Here is a 22,866-nt window from a genome sequence, read left to right on the forward strand (position 1 = left end):
GAAAGTGTGGGCTTACTCCCTGGAAAGGGACCTTTATAATAAGCTTTAGACAGGAGGTTATTTATGAGTGTCACTGTTGGAGTCACCATTTCGTGACAAACAGCTGTACTGGATCTACCAACTGCTGCCCTTATTTTGCTGCATGTTAAATAAAATCATTTTCACCCACTTGGAATCCTCCTCAGATACCGGGAGGTGGGGGGTGTCACTTAGGAGTTCCACGTGTACACATCACCGAGGTTTTTGTTAAAAAGCGCAACTTCCTGGACATTTTTCTGTTTTAAAGGCGGTAACTGGAACATTAATGGATCAGGTTTCGGAAGACTGAGGTGAGGGCAGCCGCTGACGGGGGGTGCCTCCCGCTAAGGAGACGGGGAAGTCACTTCCACGTCAGAGAACATCAGCGTTTCCTTCATTTTTACCACCTCAGGTTCACAGGGGAGGCAGATACAAACCTAGCTGAAGCCTGTAGGAACTCGCCGTACATTTACAAAAGAACTTTATTCTGTTAAAAATGCACACACGCGGCCGTACGTAGCCGTGCTGGGGCAGGCAGCGCCCCCCGCGCCTAGGAGCCCTCCAGGGAGCCTTCCTTCACGATCGCCCGAGCCAGGTTCCGCGCGAGAGACAGTCTCAGCATCTCCACCTTGGTGGCCTCTATGTCATCGTCCTGAGAGCAGAGTGTGGCCACGTGAGGGGTGGCAGGAAGGGGTCCCTCTTCAAAGCTCCCAGGGGCTCTTATCTAGTCCAAAGGCAAACAGGCCCTGTAACATTCAGCAAGAGCTTCCAGCGAGTTCTGCACGTAAGAGCTGAATGCAAAGGACCGCTGCAGCTGATTAACAGGAAAGAGACGTCAAGAGTACCAGAATCGGCCCCGTTTCCCCTAAAAGGAGTTGCTGTGCCGGTTAAGAGGTTTAAGAGGCACTGAGTTAGCTGGGGCCCAGGGGAGTCAGGAATGGAGGGAGCCTTTTCCCAGCTCCACTGTGGAGCCCCCCCAGACCCTAGAATGACCTGCAGTGGCGGGGCGTTGGGCTGTCCGTGCTCTGGCCGCCCCGAGGTCAGGTCCTCCAGACACCGCAGCAGCTCGTAGGTCTGCTCTGCTGAGAAGATCACCTAGGGGAGAGGGGCCACTGCGCTCGGCCGCTCCCAGGCAAGGTGCGCGCACGCTCAGAGGTGGGTGCCCCGGCACAAGCACCCCACAGAGGGCTGCGCGTGGGCAGTAAGCAACGGCCTCATTTCAAGGGAAACAGTTCTGCTGGCGTGGGTGCCAGCGTCCCAGAGCGGGCGCCACAGGGAGACTGATGGGGAGCCTCCACACGTCTGCGCACCCGTGCGGGCTGCGGAGGGAAGCGGCGTCGGGGGCGGGAAGCGCAGAGAGGTACCTGTTTCTGCTCCAGAAGGGGCAGGGCATCTGTCAGGAGCGTCATCCAGAAGGACCGCGGGGCGATCTGAGAAGTCATCAGAGACAGGAGCAGAGAAGCCGCGTCGGCAAAGCGCTTGTCCCCATAGAAGCGGTGGAACTCACGGTACTTCCCTGTTGGGAAAGAGCGCGAGGTCGCCTCTGGCCCTGAAGGAGAGCAGCCACTCCACGCAGCAGAGTCCACAAAGCTGTAACCACCCCCGGGACCAACGAGACCAGAAAAGGCTTCAAAGCACCCGCTCTGAAGGACTCCAGTCAGCCAACCCTGGGAGAATGTAAGCCTCAAAGGAAGTCACGGGCTGTGACAAACTGAATGACCTGTGCGTCCCTTATTGAGACAAAGAGAAACAGGGACATAGGGAGAGTCTTCCACGTGGTGGGACACCAACTAAATAAAACGCAGGCAGGAGTCAGAAAACCACAGTTGCTACTGAAATTAGAGGGGCGAGCGTGAGGGGGACAGGACAGTGAAGTCGTCCCAGAGCAGCTCCCCACAGAGCACCGAGTCAGAGGGACGGGCAGAGCCGCACAGCCGAGACAGTAGTAGGTGGGCGCCACGCTCACCAAGGGAGCAAAGCCAGCTCCGCCGACAGGGCGCACCCCGCACACCGGCCGCCACCACGGCAGCGTTCCCACCCCAAACGTCACCCAGATCTGACCCCGAGGAAGCATCAGACAAACCCAAACTGAGGACATTCTACAAGGGAGCTGAACTGACTCTTCACAATGTCAAGGCTAAGAAGCACCAAGAAAGGCAGAGGCACTTAAACAAATAGGACAATGAAATTCATGAGCCTGCACCCAAGAAAGGACATCAGGGGGCCTCTGTGATCAGAAAATGAACCGTGGACTAGATGAGGGCCGTGTGTCAGCGTGGGACCTCAGGGTGTTCATAGATGCGATTTAGAAGGAAATGTTCTCAGGAAACACGCTCACGTACTCGTGGAGAAAGGAGAACAGTGTCTTCAACTTACTTCCAAACTGTTCCCCAAAAGCCCGACTGGCGGAGGCAATGGTAAAACAAATGAGGCAAAATGTACGAGACTCATGAACCTGAGGGCAACTTTTCTCCAAGCCTGAAATTACTGGAAGAATAAAATATGACTGAAAAACACACTTTGCAGAGCCTGGCACACCGGGTTCTATGTGCTTTGGAGTTTGGGCTTAATAGAAAGGGAAGACTGGAGAAAACCAGACCAGTCCCTCCGATCTCCACAGCTGTCCACTTGGGCCAGAAGCTCAGGGGACGGAGCCCCGACTCACCCAGGAACGTCAGGCGATCACTGAGCATCATGGCCGGCCCCAGGTTGTCGATGAGATCCAGGTCAGAAAAGCAGCCTCGCTCACAATAGTCCCTGAGCAACCTGCAACGTCCGGCCTGGAGATCAGAGCAGGAGACCCGGCCCATCCCCAGCCCCCCAGCTTCCCAGATGGTCCCCGTGAAGCTGACACCGGCTGAACCCACCTGTCTGACACCAGCGTGGCAAAGGCAGCATCTTTGGCCCGAATGCTCCAAGAGAGGGCAGAGCCCAGGCGATTGTTGCGGACGGCTTTCATGGCCAGGATCTTACAAACGCTGCGGACTTCGCAGGCGGAGAGAGGAGACGAAGCTGTCATCCAGCACAGATCACTGTGCCCCTAAGCCCTGCTGGGGTAGCAGCCTTCCTGCTGCCTCCCAGCCCCGCCAACAGCTCGGTGAGCAGGCCTGGGAACCCGGGCCTACACTGCCGCCTCCTGCCTGCGCCCGGCCCACCCTGACGGGACTGGCTTTGGGAGCTGATTTGATTTCAGGGGTGGCAGTGAGATCTTCATTGCTCCCCACAGATCAGCTCTTTCATGATCTGTCCAGGTGCCCAAAACCCTATCAAGGGCCTTCGGGAAGAATAACTGAGGTTTTTATCACCCAACAGTGGGAAGAGAAGGGGCAAATTTCATACACCATTTTTCCTCCCTGTTCCTCCCAAGCCATCTCTGGCCCTGCTGCCCTGGAGCCAGCCTCAGCTGGCAGCAGCCACCCACTCGGGACAGGCAGACTCGAAGCTGACCCCAGCCCTGACCTCTTGGACTAGAAACAGGAGAAGTGGGTGGGGCAACTCCTAAAAAGGCAACAGGCTCAACTACTCCTAGGCGGCCAGGGAGCCCAGCTCCGTCCCTCCCCAGCGATGATCCTGGGTATCCGCGACCCAGCCCCAGGCGAGCTGGCCTGCGTGGCAGGAACTCGGAGGGCAGTGACAGGAGGAGGCCCTCACCTTGCTCCGCCATCTGCCGCTGCTCACAGATCCGCAGCACCTTGAGGGCTTTCTGCTCGGTGCTCAGAGGGATGCGCTCAATGTGCATCTCCAGGGAGACCCGGCCCAGCTCAGGGCAGTGGTCAAAGTAATCCACGCCGAGCTGCCACAGGCTGCAGACAAAGGGCCAAGGAGGACAGGCAGGAGGCCCGCTGAGGCCGGGGGCTGCCCCGGCGCTCTGGGACAGCCCACCGCGGCCACTGCAGCGTTCAGGGGGCCGGACTGGAGCGCGCCCACACCCTGAGGAGCAAGCACCCTGCTGACCTCGGGGCCTGCCTACCTGTGATGAGCAAACAGTCCCGAGGCGTACTCCAGCAGGAGGAACTCCCTCATGTTGGACCCAAAGCTGGAACAGAACGTAACGCGCGACCAGGAGTCCTGCTCTGCTCCACTCAGGGCCCCCTCGGCGGCCCGCACCCCTCCCAGGAGTCCTGCTCACCCCCCAGGCCCGGGCGGCGGGGACAGGAGGGCGGCCGTGGCCATGCACTCACTAGAGGTTGTGTGACCGCAGGAGCCTGCAGTGGTCCAGCAGGTCGGTCAGATGGGCCACGAACCACCAGTTGCTCAGGGCGATGCTGCAGGTTGACAGCAAGGCAAGAAGGCAGGGCGGGTGAGGGGCCGCGGCCCGTGCGAGTGGGCACAAGCAGGAACCCCGCGCCCCTGGCTTAGAACGAGCAGGAAAGAAGAACGGGAGGGACGGCGATGCGCCAGGGTCTGTCAGGCAGCAGAGGGAGGAGCTTCTCCTCACTGCGTGGGTGCTGACAAGGGACACCCAGGAGCTCGGCACCCCAGGCAGCGGCCAGCGGTATGTGTCTGTGGGGTAGTTCGCACAAGGGCTCCAATCCCACGCAGGGAATGTGGACACCGAATAACGTGCAAAACCTGGTGGTTCCTGACGCTCAATGAAACATGAAATTCGGAGGGGCGTCTGCCTTTGCATTTGGATGTGCTGACGTCCCCAACCGCACCGCCGCTGACGACTGCATTTTATGACTACAGCTGCACACACGTGCTTCCACCTCAGACCCCCCTTGTGTTTAGGGATCTAGCGATACTTTGTATAAAGAAAGTGTCTTCTGTTCAAGTACATGATTTGTAACTACTGTGTGTGTGACGTGACACACAGTGAGGTCGGCAGTTCTCCGCCGCCCTGGCTGGGCAGCTCAACTGATTCGTGTCGCCCCAATACGCCAAGGTTGCAGGTCAGGGCACATACAAGAACCAACCAGTGGGCCCCGGCTGGCGCGGCTCAGTCCACTGAGCACCAGCCTGCGAACCAAACGGTCGCTGGTTCCGTTCCCAGTCGGGGCACAGGCCTGGGTTGTGGGCCAGGTCCCCAGTTGGGGGAGCATGAGAGGCAACCAGACATAGATGTTTCTCTCCCTCTGCTGGAACATGGGGAACTCTGGCTCCTGGAAGACCAGCCGTGGTGAAGGCCTTACCCAGAGGAAACAACTGTAACCCTCCAACGGACTGTCTGTCCTGCACTGGGGCTGCTGTCACCCCACTGCCCCAACCCCTGGATCTTGCTTTTCGGTGGCTCTACAGCTGTGAACCTTCTGTAAATGGGACGTGAGGGTCTGCACACTGCATCCTGCAGCCAAGACGATGAACTGGGACAAAGTTCTGGCAAGGAGATTCTAGGCTATGCACGTATCAAACTGGACCTCCTCTTTTCTGAAGACCTGTTTCCTCTTTGTTCTGTACCCATGGAGGCCTTTAAGGACACCTGTAGAAGCTGCCCCCTTGTCCAGCTCCGTTTCCTTTTACTGAAAGGAACTGGCTTTTAGAGAAAGCTGCAGGCCAGGGGGAAGAAAGGACTCTCGGAGGAGTCCCGACTTGCCCTTTCATCTCTGGGATAACAGGCAGACACGCGGCCCTTCAGCAGGGGCCTCCATGAGCTCTTCCCTGCTCCAGGGGCCCCCGAGCCGTCCCTGCCCCTTCAGGTCCGACCTAGTTGACGAAAGGCAGCAGCAGGGCCCTGCAGAGGCCCGCCCTCGCTGCCCCCCAGCAGGGCACCTGTGAGCCAGCTGACCGCACAGCCCAGAGCGGGCTTCCCGAGCCCCCAGCCCCAGGACAGGCCGTGAGACGCCAAGCGCTCCGAGATGCCAAATCTAACCGATCCTTCCCCACTCAGGAGGGTGCGTTTCTAAACTTCTGCTGCTCTCTCTGAAGACATGTCGGGCCTTCTTCCAGTTCCTGGGCTGCGGGCCTGCGACTTGCTTCTCAGCCTCCTTCAGATGCAGAAGTGACTTCCTGATCAGAAAACTCCGGAGCTCCAAGATTCACGGCTCACAGGAAAACGTCCGATGGCCTGCTGCTCGTCAGGGAGAGAGGGGCCGGGCCCAGGGGCGAGCCGGACCTTTCCCTGGGTAAGCGGCGTGAGGACGGTGCCGTTTTCTGTGTGATTCGTAGAAGCTGCTCCTCCTGATGGGCGCTTCACTGAGCAGAACAGGATGCTTTCCCTTTTCACTGCCTTTCTTCCTTGTTCTGCTCAAATCTGTTTTGTTCCCAAGAATCCAGATGTAGTCATGGAGGCAGCCTGGCGGAAACCAGCCGCTGCTGTGACCGGGCACGTCTTAGGGACGCCTGTTATTTCAAACTGGAGGCAGAGCCGCTGACAAGCCAGTAACGACGCACGTGCCCCTCTAAGTCATTCTCACCAACGCCTCCACGCGGTTGCCCCCGCACCTGCCACCTGCTGAGTCCGGTGGGTCCATTTCCAGCTCCAACCAAAGCCCCTGCCTTATACAGGCGTGTAGAAAACACATCGGCACCACACCCCTTTCTCCCAATCTGGCGTCACCTTCCTGAAGCCCTGGCCTTCCTCTGGCCGGAACAAGAAGGGCCACGGCAGGAGGAGCGCACCAGGCCTAGACCTAAGGCCCACCCGGTAGAAGGGCGAGACCCTGACACTTGAGCAAGGCCGTTGGCGGCCGTTCCCACCGTCTCCCACTTATCGGGCTGCGCGAAGGGTGAATTCAACTTACTGTACACAGAAACTTCTGGAAAGCTTTACCTTTGATTCATTATGTCTGATGCCCCCTTTCCTACCTTGCTGAAGGTTTGACGATGAGAGGCTCCCCTTCTGGGGAGAGGGCTGCCAGGAGCCCAGGTGGGGAGCCCTCAGCCCAGACGCTGAGAGCGCTGAGCAGCGCCGCCCCTGACAGCGGTGCATGTCCACCAGGCTCCTAGTACCAGCTGCTCTTCCTGGGTTTTTACTACCAAAGTTACGTCCCACTGTGCTACGTTAAGGGCACGTCCCTGAAGTGAAAACTGATATGAACAGCAGACCTCCAGCCTCTGGATGGTCCCCAAGCTCATCCAGAGAGAAGCTGGGGAGGAAAGAGGTTGCGGGAAGGTCAGGATGGCAGCAAGAAGGGACCGGGCGTCAGAACAGGACGGTGGTGACAGCAGCGTGACTCTGTGACTGCTCAGCGCCCCCGAACCACCCCCGGCCGCAGCCCACCTGCACTCCTTGATCACTTGGTGGATGTCAAACTCGAAGGCCGCCAGCAGGATGTTGTCCAGGGGCTCGGGGCTGCTCTCGCCCCCCAGGAACAAGTCGAGGCTGGCCTGTGGCAAGGTGGGGGTGACTCAGTCTCAGGAGGGAGGCAGAGGCTCAAGGGGGCTGCCCTGGACGGAGCCCTGGAGAAGGGCGACGGGGCCCTTCAAAGGGGCCAAAGGAAAGCCCTTCCGGTTCTCCATGCAGGTCCGACGCAGAGGCCCCGCACTGAGAACGGCCTGTCCCCGTCCCCGTCCCCACCCCCAGGGCTGGGGCTCACCTGGGCATAGAAGTGCAGGTCCGTGGGCTTCACGGTGGGACGGGAATACAGGAGCCGGGTCACTAGGAAGTGATACCAGTTACTCAGAAGCTCCTTCTGCTCCAGCAAGGCAGCTTCATCTCCCAGCATGATCTGAGGACAGAGGCGTCGGCCTGAGCACCAGGGGAGCCCTCTGACTCCCCTTCCCGGCAGAGCACAGACAGCCCTGGCCGCAGAGGACCAAGTTGCTGCCCTCACTGGACCGGACAGCAGGCCTTGGGGAAGCCACCTTGGAGCCGGCCCGGCCCTGCGCCCCACACCTTGCAGAGGGACTCCAGGCGCGGACTGGAGGCGAACGTGCCGTCCTGGAGGTGCCGCTCACACTCCTCGTGCCAGTGCTGCCACTTGAGCTCCAGCTCGGTCAGGGTCTGCGTGTTGCCAGGCTGCGGGAGAGCCACAGGGAGACGCCATCACCACACCAGCCCCTCCCGCTGACTCGGTGGGCCCACTTCCCACGACGCAGCAGAGCAGGGCGGCGCGCACGTACGCTGAGGATGGGCATGGTCCTCATCAGGTCCCCCAGGACGCGGCACAGGCCTGCAGAGCTGGGGCTGGCGTCGGCCTCCCTGGAGAGCATCTGCCGGGCCTCATCCAGCCGGCCCTGCAGCACCAAGATGGTCACCTGGTGGCACACCCGACACTGTGAGCACTGGCAGGAGGCCTGGAAGCCATCCCCTCAATGCCCACACTGGCTTCCGAGCGCTGGGGGAGCGCGATGGCTCCTACCCTCCAGAGAGAACCTAGCCCACCCATCTCACACTGATGTAACCCGTGACAGGGCGGGACCAACTTGTAAAAAGGAAATGAAATAGAAAGCAGCATTTGTAAAAAGTTTCAAATACACAGACACACAAACGCTATAAATGCAGCCAATCCTTTGTTGTTGTTTTACTCATTTATCTTTAGAGAGAGGGGAAGGGAGGGAAAGAAACATCAGTTGCTTGCCTTTTGCATGACACCGGGCCTGCTACCCAGGCAGGCGCCCTGACCAGGCACAGAACCAGCGACCTTTCCGGCCGGCGCTCAGTCCCCTGAGCGACCCCAGCCAGGGCAGGTCTTCTCTGTTTCATCAACTTTCCATTATTCAGGTCAACTAGCAACCCGCCCCTGCTTCCCCCCGCTGGGTCGGTAGCGGTGAATGGGAGAGTGTTGCTCTCCCGGGCAGAGAGCCCGACACGCACACACACCCGTGCATACATGACGACTTCCAAACTGAGAATCCAAATAATTTTGGGATCATCAGTCTTTTCGGTTAATAGTCTCACTGAGTTATTACGTGCACTATAAACTTTCACCTACTTGTATATAATTCCCCGCGTTTTAGTAAGTTTGCTGAGTTGTGTACCACCATAATCATTTTAGGACATTTCTCAAAACTCGTCAAATTCATTTACCCCACCGCCGGCCGCCATCATTGGTTTTGTATAATTTTCATGCTTCTCTCCCTTAGATCCACAAAGAAACCAAATCCCCCTCCTTACTGGGAAGTCTACAAAACATTACTTTTCTCACACGATAACTTAGTTCTAAACTAGGGCGTCTCCACAACCGCGGCCCCCAGGAGCCGGGCCACACGCAGGGGCAGGCGCAGCCCCCAAGCCGGCCCGCGGGCACTGAGACCACGTGCTGGGAGGCGGGCGCAGGCCGGCCCCCCACCCCCGGCGGCGTCCTTACCAAGTTCCAGAAGTTCTCGTGTTTGCTGGGGTTCTCACTGCCTAGGACATCCGCCAACATGCTGTCCACCTCGCACACGTGCAGCCGGACCCAGTCAAGCAGGTGGAGCAGCAGCGGGCCGGCTGCGGGGAGAGACCACCTCGGCTGCAAGTGCGGCCAGCCCCCCTTTCCCAGAAGGAAGGCCTGCAGGGGCCGCTGGGCTTCCACAGCGCCCTCCTCTGCGCCCGGCGGGCACGACAGCCCCGCTGAGCCCCGAGGGGGCCGCCCGAGGCCCGGCTCTCAGCACCCCGCCCCCGCCCTTCAGGACTGAAATACTCAGTGGCTGAGAGATGGCAGCTGCCGGTGCTGGGCTTGGAGGTTCCCAGGTGAAGCCAAGCTGTGAATCTAGGCCGGCTGCTGCCAGTGCCGGGCCGGGGCTCACTGAGGCCGGCTGTTGCGTGTTTGAGGCTTTAGGAGGTTGTGCAGCAGGAGCCAGGACCAGCCGTTCGTACGGCAAAGCAGCTAGGGTGGGCCTAAGCTGGGTGGGGCGGAGTCCTGGGGGGTCTCCAAGGCGGGTCATAGTGTGAGCCAGGCTGAGGAAGTCTCAGCTACGGCACCAGCCTGCCACCGGCTCAGTGGCTCTGTGTGGGGAGGACTTAGAAAAGGGACCCTGACCTCTGCTCATCTTGATGCCAGACACCCCAGTTCCTCCCTGGGTGCTAACAGTGCCTTCCAAGAGGCTGCCCTGGTGCTGGAGCTCAAGAGGGAGCGACTCTGAGCAGGTAAGTCCAGGTGCAGGTTCTTTAAGGGGAACTGCTTGGGGCTCCGGCAGTTTCTTCCACCGACTCAATCCCCGCTGGGTTTTGCAGCCAGAAGTTGTGGGGACTTTTCTTCCTGGCTCTGGAACCCTGGGCTGGAGGGCCTGGGACTCCTCACTGCCAAAAAATCCCTCCTGAATTTTTATGCATCACACGTGGGTGAGAGGCCAGCCTATTCCACGTCTGCACCCCTCCCACCCATCTCGAGGGATGTGGTCTCTTTAATCCCGTAGTTGACAGACTTCCATTCAGCTTGATTTCTGACGGTTCTGGCTGATGGTGGTTCTATACTTTAGCTGTCACTTTGCTGTGGCTGTGTGAAGGAATTAGCCACATCTGCCCACGCCGCCATCTTGACTGGATCCTCCATTAACTGAATTCCCAAAGTGATTCTGCCTTCCACATCCTAACCCCCTCTCACATCCCTAAAACCTTTCTCCCTTTTTATTTATTTATTTTAGGGAGAGAGAGGGAGAGGGAGAGGGAGGGAGGGAGGGGGTGGGGGTGAGACGAAGGGAGGGGGAGAGAGGAACACCCATCTGCTGCTGCACTTACTGAGGCATCACTGGTGGCTGCTTCTCTGTGTCCTGACCGGGGGTGGAACCCACAGCCCTGGCGTATCAGGATGAGGCTGTAAGTGAACCACCCAGCCAGGGCTTTCCTTTTTAACAACAGAACTCTACTGTCTCACACTTCCGAAGGCCTGTAGTCTGACACCCAGGTGCTGGCTGCGAGGAAGAACCTGTCTCTCCCCAGCTTCTCCTAAAACTTTCTGAACCTTGGCAAGTCTAGGATACAAGTATCGATGACCACACACTAGTTGAATATGTCTTCTTGGTATTTTTCAAGAGTCATCTGCCTAACACTTAGGTTTCTGGAAGGCGTTCTACCGGATTCTTTTTGCAGCACCTGACAAGTGACAGGCCTCCCTGGCGGTCACATACTGCTCTCTGACGGCTGCGCGGATGAAGAGAGCGTTCTAGGCACCCGAACACCCATCACAGCCCACAAGGAAGAGCAAGAGGGAGGGGCGGGGCACCTCTGATGCTGTGACAGACAGAGGCCAGGCTCACCTGGGGCTACTTCAATGAAAAGAATCTCACAAAGGTTCCAGATGAGCTCCATTGCTGACAAGATGGAGACCTGAGGAAGAAGCGGAGACGGCGTTTTGACGGAAAACATTACTAGGATTGACTCTTGGAGCAAAGCCACAGGGCAGGGCTGGACTCCCGCGTGCTGAGTGTGTCCCCCTGGCAGGTTTCCCACAGCCGGCGAGAGAATTTCAGGGGGTGGGTCGTGAACTAACGTTTTTATTTTAATGGTTGTGGTCCTAGTTTAATGTGCATTAGAAAAACGTTAACTAGTTCGTAACCCCCATGATCAAGATGAATATTATGGCTTATGTGAGTAATGGAGAGAGGGTTTTATGAAAATATTCAGAAGATAATAAGAAATATTAGATAAGCAAAAATTGTGAAGCTGGTACTCAAGGGAATGGAGTTTGGGAACCAGTCTACGAAAAGGGAAACCCCATGTAACACCCCCAAACTAACCTCCCTTTGGGGACAGACATTCCCCTCTTCCCCACCATCCGGGGCACAGCCGCAGAGCAGCTGCTTCGTGAGGTTAAACAGATGCTTTGCTGACTTCGGACAGCGCATCAGCCCCTGTGAACTGCTGAACAGCAGCGACATCCTGCCAGCGAGCACAGCAGAGGGAACACGGTCAACAATCGGTGACCGCTGTGTGTGGTGCCGGGTGGGGACCGGACTTCTCGGGGGGACCACTCAGTGATTACAGAAACTTCCAACCCGTGGGCTGTACACCTGATACTAATATAAAAATAATATAGGATGCCGACTGTGACTGAAAAACAAAAATATCTGAGAAGATCCCACTGCAGACAGAATTAAGTCCTCGCCCAGCCCCGACTACAGCGGAAGAACGAGCGGCTCAGTGAAACCCGGGCTGTGTGGGCCGGGTCCGGCTTATCAGACTGAGCAGCGGTTCTCTCCTGCGGGCGGCGCTATGTGCTTAGGACTTCTGTTTCCCGGACGCACTGAAAACTCCTACAGATATTTATCAAGTGCTTCTTTGTTTCCGTATGCTAGGCCTGCTGGGGGCTCCAGGAAGTTTAAGGCGACCCTTACTATCCCAAAGAGTGGCTGTCTACCTGGAAAGAACAGCAAGTGCAGCAAAAAGCAGTGACTGCAGAATCACCGCAGGTGGGTGCCAAGGTCGCAGAAAAGCCTAAGAGCGCCGGCCACCACGAAGGCAGACGGACCCCTCACCTGGCTGCTGAACTGGCGGCCACTGGCTGGATCTTTAGCAGCAACTAACAAAACACAAAACATTGTAAGTGAGCAATGGAGCTTCCGATCTTAAGTGTTACAACTTCACACAGATTCTGTGGCTTGTGCCTTTGTGTCTTCTAATGACCAGCGTTTTCCCCACAGATCTCGTAGAAAATGCTTCATATCTCTCTGTTGTAGATCAATGATTCTCAAACCAAGACCCTGAAGTTAAAAGCAGCCCCATTTACCTGCAATACAGCAAACAAAGAGACCGCCCGCCATACTAGACTGCCTGGCATCCAGGAGTCACGAGGTGGTCAGGGTCACGGTGACGTTAAGTCACCAGGGTCAAAGGACCGAGAACGTTGTTTCCAACGAGTCTAACCCTGGCCCTTCCCCTCATACCTGTCAGCTCTGTGAGCTCCCACTTGGAAAGCACACTCAAGGTGACTGACAAAATATTAAGGCAGGAAAGTAAGTTAAGTGGAGTGTCAATCTGATTTGACCTCGTAGTGTTTACAGCCAGATAAACACTTCAATTACTCTCTCTCTCTCTCTCTCTCTCTCTCACTCTCACACACACACACACACACGCACACACACAAAGTCCTTACTTGCAACCTGGTGCATCTCCTCCATGCATGCTCTTATGACTGATCGGTAGTTCTTACTCACTCGAACCAACCTACAAAAAAATGAAATGACTTACAACATGAGCCTGAAACATCTTGTGGTACCAGAGGAAATAAATAGATGACAGAAACTTGCTGAAAGACAGGAGCCAAACTGCAGGGGCTTCTAATGGCCAAAGCAGGGAAAGTTGAGCAACAAAATAAATGAAATACAATATAACACTTGGAATAAAATAAGTAGCCATGAGTCCACACTCATATTAATTACTGCAGATAAGATGCACTGATGGACACTAAAACCAGTGGTTGAAAATTTGAGAAGAAATAAGATTTGCATAAACCTTTTTTATAAAAAAGCTTTATTTATTTTTAGAGAGAGGGGGAAGGAGGGAGAAAGAGGGAAAGAAACATCAGTGTGCCGTTGCCTCTTGAATGCACCCTGACCGGGGACTGAACCCACAACCCAGGCCTGTGCCCTGACCAGGAATCAAACCTGAGACCCACTGCTTTACAGGACGATGCCCAGCCCACGGGGCCTGAGACACACTGGGCAGGGCGTATTTGCACAGTATTGAAGTTCCTCTCCCGAATACTCGTTAGTTACAAAGGAAAAGACTAGTTTTACAGTGGACGAACCCAGTGGGAACCACAGGAGTCGAGGGCAGAGGCCAGCCTCACCAGTCATAAGGCAACACCAACAGCATGAACCCCAGGGCACGCTGTGCTGAGGACCATCACACCTGTGGTCTTCTGTCTGAAAGTCCATGAGCTCTGTCCAGCCATCAGAAAACATCAGACAGACCCAAACTGAGGAACGGGCTCCAAAATAATTAGTGAATATCTTTCAGCGGTGTCAAGGTCATGAAATAGGTTAAGGAAAAAAAATTAAATGCAACCTCATTTAATTACAAAAGAGAAAAAAAAAACACATTTGTGAAAAAAAACTGGTAAAATTCCAATGAAGCCCTTAGTGTATCATATGGCATCAATGTTTAAGTAACAGTAGGATGGTCATGTAAAATATTAACAGTAGGGAAGCTGGGTGAGGGACGTACACAAATCTATTACTTTGTACCTTTTCTGTGAGTCTAAAATTAGTTGAAAATAAAGTTGTTTTTTTAATGACGGAACAAAAGAAACACCCAGGAGAAAGCAACTGGTTGTTAATCATCATGTTGCAGATTTTAACAAGAAAAAACCAGTTCTAGATGAAAAGCCCTAAAGATCGCCTATTGGCTCCATTTAGAAATGAAGAGCAGCTACGTTCTGCACGTGGCCTCACCGCTCCTTACCCGCTTTCCATGACGGTTCAGGCAGGAGATAAAAGGCACCCAGAGTGCTGGCTCCATGCACAGAGCAGGAGTCACCACCCCACGGTGAAGACATTCACATGATCATCCAGTCATTCAGCAAACCTTCTAGAGCACCAACCACACAGATGCACAGGGAGACGTGGGGACAGAGGGCCACGTGAGTAAGACTGGGCCCTCACCTTCAGGGAATCACAGGACTTTTGACATGTTTTTCACAGAAGTGGCCCTAGGTGTCCCTGAATTACCAACACTCTGTACCAGAGCTCCCTGAAGCCAGTGCTCACTCGCTCTTTCGTGGGCACACAGGCTGGCTACAGTATTCTCTAGGACATGACTCATTTCTAAAGTGATTATCAAGAAAGTAAATACTGTGATGTTGTGATTTATAAGGAATCTATATGTGGTTCTTCATCCCTAGTTAGTTCCTGACACAGGACTCCTAAGACCTTTGTAAATTCCTAAGTGGTAGGAGTACTGAAAGCATCTTGGTTCTAATGAGGCCACTCCTGGGCTCCTAGATGGGGTGGGTCACCAGAAAGCTAAGTCATGATTACAAGCTTGAAATTTTCAGCCCTGTCACCCTCGTTCCTAACTGCTCTAGAGACAGGAGAGGACTGCAGACAATCCATCATGAGGAAGCTTCTGTGGAACCCCAATAATATGGGGTGTGGAAAGCTTCTAGCTGGACAAATGCACCCATGTACCATGAGGGTGACACCCCCCAGCTCCAGAGGGAGTCCCCTCGGGACACCCCCGACTTCGTCATGGGACTCTCTTCGTCTGGCTATCAATCCGTGTCCTTTATCACACCCTTCAATAAGCTGGGAAGCCTAAGTGTTTCCCTGAGTCCTGGAAGCCATTCTAGCGAATGAATCAGACCTGACGGGGTCATGAGGACCTCTGCTTTATACCCGCGGGCCCACTACCTGCAAATGGCACCTAAAGTGCTAGGCAGTCTCTTGGGACTGTGCCCTTAACCTATAGAATGTCACCCTATCTCCAGACAGTGTCACAATTTAGTTACATGGTAGGTCTCCCAACTGGTGTCACAGAACTGCCTGGTGGGGGAAAGCCCACACACACCTGGGGTCCAAGTGCTGAGAGTGGCAGTGCTGTGAGGGTGCAGAAGGCACACAGGAGGAGGGGAACGCTGGTGTTTTCAATACAAACACGACACCGCCCCTGCCTAACCGTATGAATGGACGCTGATTAAAACCTAACACAGGGAAGCCCTGGCTGCTGTGGCTCAGTGGACTGAGCACCAGCCTGTGAACCAAAGGGCACTGGTTCAATTCCCAGTCAGGGCACAGGCCTGGGTTGTGGGCCAGGTCCCCAGTTGGGGGGCATGCGAGAGGTAACCACACACTGATGTTTCCTTCTCTCCCTCCCTTCCTCCTCTCTAAAAATAAAATCTTAAAGAAAAAAAAGAAACTAAAACACGGGTTCTCAAACTCTGTTGTGCTTAAGACTCATGTGCAGGTTTTAGGATCAACCCCCAGAAATTTTGATTCTGAAGATCTGAGGCAGGGCCAGACACCTGCAGTTAACAAGCCCCTGTCACTGAGGCAGCCCACTCACGAACCACACCTCAGACAATCCTAGTCTAACTGGTACAACAGTTTTCTGGTCTCTTGCCCCAGAAAAGTGCCTTGAGAATAACTCTTTAAAAACAAAATGAAAAAACACAATAAAGATTAAGTAAAAATTTCGTTTTTGTATTTACTTCAAATTTTGTATTTACTTCAGTGGCTCTCAGGTGCTTCTTTGGCCTAAGGTTTCTGCTTTGGCACGTAGATGAGAAGGCGCATAAACACAGAGTTTACCCAGCCGGCAGGCCCACCCATGCCACCCACAGCCCCTGCAAGGCACCCCCGCCACGCGCCCTGCCGGGACAGAGCCGACAAAGAACCAGGTGCCAGGAGATCCGTCCGTCATGAAGAAGGGCACGAAAGCACTTCACCTGGCTTTTCACAACTCAGCTGTGCCCTTCCACACCTATTACCGGCTTGCTTACTGAGCTTTTCTGGATTTTCCAGTTAATTCTTCTTCCATTCTCTGGAGGCCCACGAAGATCCCATGGGATTCATTGAAGAGTTTTCTCAAGATTTGAGAGTGAACATCTACATCCTTCCGGATGATATAGATAAAGGGGCAGCCTGACACTGTCTCTGATTTTCCTGAAACAAAATAGAAAAAAAAAGTTAACATCTATCACAATCAATCACCTTCATAAAAGAATGCACTATAAAATTTGAGTATCTAATTTAAAAAGCTTTTACTTTTTGCTAGAGTCCATTTAGTTAAAATTATGTAAATTATCATCTACCAATTATCCACACATGAATTTTTAAAAATAAATGCTTATTCTGACATCACACCTCAACTCACTAGCATATCCTGAAACTACCTTTCACCTCCATCAATTGAACTCTACTGAAAAAGGTATACTTAGTATTAGCCTATGTAAAACTTGAAAATACGATAAACCTACAGCCAAAGTTTTATATAAATTCAGTCAAATAAATATCTTTTTAATATTACTTTGCACTGCCATTACTCCTAAAATAAAGAATCAAGAATTAACCGGCTCGACTTCTGGCCAAGACAGAGGCCTAGGCTGACACGCTCCGTCTCCGTCCACAACTAAGAAGGACTATACAGCTACCTCAGAACTAGGGACAACCAGAAGTTCCAGAAAATCAATGGAAGGCCAGCGTATGAAGTTACAAAGAAGTGGGGCTCGTCTGGACAGGTAGGAGGGCAAAGCCAGGGCGGAGGGGTCAGGCTGTGCTCGCGCGGCGGGAGCAGCGGCGATGGTGTCGGGACGGCGGTGAGCAGACACCTGTATTTAGGGGGAGGTGAGAAGCGCCCGGGGAGCGCCCCCGGCTGTAGGCCAGACCCATCAGCTCACAATTCCAACGCTGGGAAGGCAGACCCCCATAGCCTCGGACTGTGAGGCCCGGAGGGGGTGGGTACGGAGGAGGAGGCTCCCGGTCTCTCAGCAGAGAGTGAATGGCAGGAATTCATCTCGGACCCTCACCCCTACACAAAGCGCCACAGCGTGGTGAGATGGGTCACCCAGTAGTGACGAGTGCACGGGCTCCGCCCGCTATAGCGTAGGAGGTGTGACAGCCCCACCCAGGAAGCAAAGGTAAACGCAAACAGTCAGGATGGCACAGATCATGACAGAGATCCCGGTGACACAGCTGACCAGGCAGCAAATATCTGATCTAACTAAGCAGCAGATAGGAAACCTTTCTGAGGCTCAGTTCAGAGCTTTGGTTATAAAAATGCTTACAGAACTGACAGCAGATCTTAAACAAGACGGGGAAGGAAGGAAGGCTAGTCCTGCTGAAATGAACAAAAACACATACGAAACTAGTGGTGAGGGAAGGAAACCAGGGGTCAAATCAACAAATCGGAACATAGGGAAGGAACAAACAGTCCACCAGTGCAGAAAGAGGAAACAAAAAGTGGGGAAAAAGAGGAGAGGCTCAGAAACCTATGGGACAGCTGTAAGCGGGCCAACATCCGAATCCCAGGGCTGCCAGAAGGTGAAGAAGAACTAGAAATTGAAAAATTATGTGAAAAAATAATGAAGCAGAACTTCCCTAACTTGGGGAAGGAAACAGACTTACAGGCCCAGGAAGTACAGAGAGTTCCAAAAATACTGGACCCAGGGAGGACCACACCAAGAGACGTTATAATCAAAATGTCAAAAATTAAGGATAAAGAGAGAGTCTTAAAAGCAGCAAGAGAGAAGAGAATTACATACAAAGGGGTCCCAATTAGACTATCAGCTAATTTATCAAAAGAAACTGCAGGCAAGAAGGGACTGGCAAGAAATATTCAGTGATGAAAAGCAAAAACCTACAACCACGAATACTCTATCCAGCGAAGCTGTCATTCAGAATAGAAGGGCAGAGAAAGTGCTTCCAGGACAAAGTAAAACTGAAGGCGTTCATCAGATCCAAACCACTGTTATATGAAATGTCAAAGGGACTTGTTTAGGAGAAGGAGGATCAAACTATGAACATTAAAATGAAAACTGTATCACAACAAGCAACAGCAGAAGCCAGGGAACCGAAACAAAGGCAGACTAAGTAGGCAACGAGAGTGGGAAAAGAACTATAGCTGTGGGGACCATTATGGGGGGAGGTCAGCAGGGAGGGGGAGGGGGAAAGGGAGGGAGATGATGCAGGAATTAAGAAGCATAGTAGGAGGGAGTGCAGTAGACAGGAAGATGCTGAGAAGAAATATGTGCACAACCAATGGGCATAGACTAAGGGGGGGGACAACTGGGGGGGTCACTGGGTGGAGGGGAGCAGAGGGAAAAGAAATTGGGACAACTGTAACAGCATAATTAATAAAGCATATAAAAAAGAAAAAAGAGGAAAAAAAAAAATGAACCGGCTCTGACCAGGCAGCTCAGTTGGCTGAGCGTCACCCTGATACACCGAAGTTGCGGGTCCACTCCCTGGTCAGGGTTCAAACAAGAATGGATGTATAAGTAAGTGGAACAACAAATCGATGTTTCTCTCTCTCTCCTTTCTTCCCTCTCTAAAAATCAATTTAAAAAAAGATTTAACTAAAATATTTCACAATAGCAATGAAAAGTATCTATAATAAATTATAAACCACCAACTTGTGGGAATTTCTTTCTTTTTTTTTTTTCTATAAGATTTTCTTTCTTTTAAGAGAGGGGAAGGGAGAAAGAAAGAGGGGAGAGAAACACTGATGTGCAAGAGAAATAATGATCGGTTCCTCTTGCTTGCCCACAACCAGGGTCCGACCCAGCAACCCAGGCATGTACCCTGACCAGGAATCAAACTGGTGACCTTTCAGTTTGAGGGACAAGGCCCATCCCACCGGGCCACACCAGTCAGGGTGCAATTTCTTATATAACAGCTTCCCAAACAAGTTGTGATAATATTCAATGGCTTTTCCTGAATGTGACAAATGTGATTTCAACAGACATAAAAAAACAAACGAAGGAAAACCTGTGTTGGCCCTGATCAGTGTGGCTCAGCTGGTTGGGGGTCTTTCCACAAAGCAAAAGGTCGCCAGTTCAATTCCCAGTGAGGGCACATGCCTGGGTTGCAGGTTAGGTGCGTGTATGAGAAGCGGCCGATTGATGTTGTTCTCCCTCTCTTTCTCCTTCTAGTCCCCTCTCTCTAAAAATAAATAAATAAAATCTTTAAAACAATCACATAAACTTCACTCTATATTATAATGTGCCAAAATTATAAGACTTTCATTAGTTCAACCTGCTCCTTATAAAAGAGGAAAACCTGTCAAAAATTTGCAAGAAAATCTCAACATTTCCTGAGATTTCTCTCTTGAAAAGGAGAAAGCAAACCGGAATGTCAAGATTTCCATTTCCTCTTGCTACCAGTGGGAGTCTGTGTCAGAAGGAAAAGATTCGTGTCCGATACGGACGGAGCTTACAGAACGAAGCCACAGGCAAGTCACACTCTCCAGCCTACAGGTCTCAACTGAGCTCACGGTGGTCACAGAGCAGGACGCGCTGTGAGCGCTGCCCATTTTCACAGTAAGGGGGCTGCTCAGAAGGGAACCGAGTCACTCTGGACAAAAAGGAGGACAGGCCTGAAGTTTGTTTGTTTTTTAATAGATTTTGAGAGAGAGAGAGAGAGAGAGAGAGAGAGAGACTTTGACTTGTTGTTCCACTTACTTACGCACTCACTGGTTGACTCTTGTATGTGCCCTGACCGGGGGTCAATGGGGACTGAACCCACAGCCATGGTGTATTAGGACAACCCTCTAACCAACTAAGCTATCTGGTCAGGGCTAAAGTTTTTAAACATAAAAAAAAACCTTTCCCACCTAATACAAAATAATACTGAAAGTAAGCTCTAATTAAAAAAACAAAAACACAAGATGGAACGATTCACACCCTCCTGCAATAACCCTCCCAAACCCCCAGCTTTAAAGCATCTCAGGTTAAAAAGAAATTCTCGCCTTGGCTGGTGTGGCTCAGTGGATTGGGTGCCAACCTGCAAACCAAAAGGTCACCAGTTCGAGTCCCAGTCAGGGCCCATCCTGGGTTGTGGCCCAGGTCCCCAGTTGGGGGTGCAGAAGATACAACCACACATGGATGTTTCTCTGCCTCTCTTTCTCCCTCCCTTCCCCTCTGTCTAAAAATAAATAAATAAAATCTTTTTAAAAAAAGGAAAGAAATTCTCTAAAAAAAAAGAAAACAATTTTTACTTTAAATCCTCACCTGAGGGTATTTTTTCATCGCTTTTAGAGAGACAGGAAGGGAGGGAGAGAGGGAGAGACATCAATCGGCTGCCTTCTCCACGCCGCAACTGGGGATTGAACCCGTAACCCAGGCCTGTGCCCTGACCGGAATCGAATCCACAACCTTTCAGTCTCTGGGATGATGCTCCAGTCAACTGAGCCACCTGGCCAGGGCTGAAAACCCTTCTTTACCACCAAGAAGACTATTGTTAACTTTTTTTTTTATCCTGAACTCAACATCTGCCAGTTCTCATAAATCAATGAAAACCTTAAACAGCTGGAGTTTCAGAAATAAAAACAGTCCAGATAAGTTCAACTGTATCAGGCCTCAGCTGGTCAAATCCGAGAGAATAAAGTCGGGGGAAAAAACAACCAAATGTGCCAAGACAGATAGACAATCTGGAAGAAAAAATGACAGTAACTACCTTTTTTGTTGAAAGAGGTTTCACACACCAGCATTTCCCCTGGGCCCCAGTCAAAACACATTTGCTTCATCTTGGAATTCACTCCTGGAATCAACTAGTCAAAAAATAAAGCACACAAAAATTTTCTTTCAATTAAAAAGCAGCAACACATTTAACACCAAACTACAACAGAAATAAGTAAATAAATACATACATACATAAATAAATAAAGCACAGAAACTGTTATCCTTACTAAAGGCTTTGCTTTCGAGTGACTTGCAAGTATTGTACAACCTTAGAAATCCGTCCTGAAAGTTAGGGGCTAACCTACGTACAGCGGAAGGGGGCTCCGATCGGCCCAGTCTGTGAGCCCCGAAAAGCAAGCGAGCTTTGCGGGGCACCTCAACCCAGCCTGCCACTTCTCCAGTGTCGGCAAAAAGGAAAGCTACACCCTTATCAGTTATTCTATTGTCCTTCCGTGATCTGTAGTTTAGAGAAAGGGAAATTTAAAAAATAAGAGGAATCGAACTGTTACTCATTAAGAGAACAGACCTCCAAACCCACAGCGTCTGTGTCATCTGTTCGGAAAGGACACTCAGTTCTTCCGAGACCCGTCCCTTCCAGCCTCAGCGTCCCACCTCCCGCTGCCCGATCCACACCCTGACAGATGACCTGACCTCCAGAGCTATAATCATCGCACCGAGACCCCAAAGTTCACTCACTCACGCACTCACTCAGAACTCTCGATGCTCATCCCCGGAACGCGCGGCACCCCCCACCGGGGCAAATCTATGCCTTAAAACCGAACGCGTTACGCAGCAAGCTTCATACGGCCACACGAGCCACGCTAACCGCGCCTTCAGATCTCATGCCTCGTTTCGTCCAGTGACGTTTGAAACTGCGCCTATTTTCAAGTTTTTGTTTTGTCGGATGCTGCTTTGCAATCTAACGACTTTCGCTGAAAATGGTGGGCATCTCACTTCCTAGGACGCAGAAGCACCAGGCCAGGCGGCGCGCGGGGCAGCGGGGTCGCAGGTCGCCACGCGCTCAGAGGCGCAAAGGAGCCCCTGGGACCGAGCCGGGGAGGTCGGCGGGGCTCCCCAGGGCAGGGGCCGCGGGCGCTTTTGCGTTTGAAAAGGAGCAAGAGGGAGGCCAGCAGCCCTCCAGGCGGGGGGGCGTGGGCACCTCGTACCTGAGGCATCACAGGGCGGCACCCGTGACACACTTCCCCGAGAGTTCAGCTCCCACTGAAAGCAAACGGGCGATCACAACAGCAGCAGCCTCCCGGGAGCAGAGGCGTGTAGTAAGCCCTGCGCTGCAGCCCGACGGGCACGAGCCACGCCCACGGCGCGGCGATGGGAAGCCGGGTTCGGCCCCACGTGGCCAGCCCCGATGCTTCCCAGGCCGAGCGTCGGCCCACGGGGACAGCGAGGGCAGCAGTGGCGGAGAAGGCAGGGAGGGGCCCGGGGGAGGCTCAGGGCACCAGGCAGTCTGGGTGGACCGAGCGGCCGAGATCCAGCGCCCGCTGCGCCCTGACACGACCCCCTGGTTAATGTAACCCCCCTCCGGTGGCGACTGCACCGAAAGAAGGGGACGGGCGCCTCGCGGACGGCAGGGAGGAGACACGCCTGCAGTGACGAAGCAGACTCCACCCTTGGGCTACGAGGGCACGCGAGACGCCTCGGGGTGCCCTTACAGTGACTACCGGCTCGCCGTCGATCTCCTCCATCGCGCCGCGCCTCAGCCGCCCGGCAGCAGCGGGGCTCCGGACGCTCGCGGCTCAGACCTCCCGCTCGGAGCCGGCCGCGACAGAGGACCAGTCCCGGGCGCCTCTTGCACTGCCTGCAGGTTCGAACCTCCGGCGCTGCGAGGGCCTCCCCTCTCGGCCATGACCACCCTCTGTGACATGCTACACATGTCCTTCCTTCCCGGCCTCGACAGCACGCCCGGGAGACGAGC

At 53.4% G+C, this 22,866-nt stretch overlaps 1 protein-coding gene across 3 annotated transcripts; it reads right to left on the minus strand.

Annotated features, from left to right (window-relative positions):
• Positions 1-482: 482 nt before the first annotated feature.
• Positions 483-22,734, minus strand: NUP85 (nucleoporin 85). Of its 3 annotated transcripts, XM_090257194.1 has the most exons (19): positions 22,604-22,730; positions 20,929-21,022; positions 16,257-16,419; positions 12,912-12,982; positions 12,295-12,338; positions 11,077-11,146; positions 9,207-9,328; positions 8,020-8,154; positions 7,793-7,915; positions 7,494-7,625; positions 7,178-7,284; positions 4,200-4,283; positions 3,989-4,054; positions 3,670-3,821; positions 2,886-3,003; positions 2,684-2,784; positions 1,383-1,534; positions 1,012-1,113; positions 483-670 (listed from the first exon to the last, which is right to left on the minus strand). In XM_090257194.1, the coding sequence occupies exons 1-19, from the start codon at positions 22,634-22,636 to the stop codon at positions 569-571; spliced, it is 1,971 nt and encodes a 656-aa protein (XP_090113320.1). In that variant the 5' UTR covers positions 22,637-22,730; the 3' UTR covers positions 483-568. The 3 variants fall into 3 exon arrangements, with proteins under 3 accessions (XP_090113320.1, XP_090113321.1, XP_090113322.1); XM_090257196.1 differs by lacking the exons at positions 483-670; positions 1,012-1,113 and having other exon boundaries at positions 1,469-1,534; positions 2,684-2,798; positions 22,604-22,734; XM_090257195.1 differs by lacking the exons at positions 12,295-12,338; positions 12,912-12,982; positions 16,257-16,419; positions 20,929-21,022; positions 22,604-22,730 and adding an exon at positions 11,557-11,712.
• Between the last annotated feature and the right edge of the window lie 132 nt (positions 22,735-22,866).

The sequence above is a fragment of the Furipterus horrens genome, unplaced genomic scaffold (genome assembly GCF_987537825.1).
Source record: "Furipterus horrens unplaced genomic scaffold, mFurHor1.1.pri manual_scaffold_11, whole genome shotgun sequence".
Lineage (NCBI taxonomy): Eukaryota > Metazoa > Chordata > Mammalia > Chiroptera > Furipteridae > Furipterus > Furipterus horrens.

Coding starts and splice junctions, on each gene's coding strand:
- NUP85 (XM_090257194.1), bottom strand. CDS start 22,636: ATGGAGGAGATCGACGGCGAGCCGGTAGTCACT. Junction 12,339..12,911: donor GGAGATGCACCAGGTTGCAA/GTAAGGACTTTG, acceptor GTGTTTTGTTAG/TTGCTGCTAAAGATCCAGCC. Junction 4,055..4,199: donor CTGCGGTCACACAACCTCTA/GTGAGTGCATGG, acceptor GTTCTGTTCCAG/CTTTGGGTCCAACATGAGGG.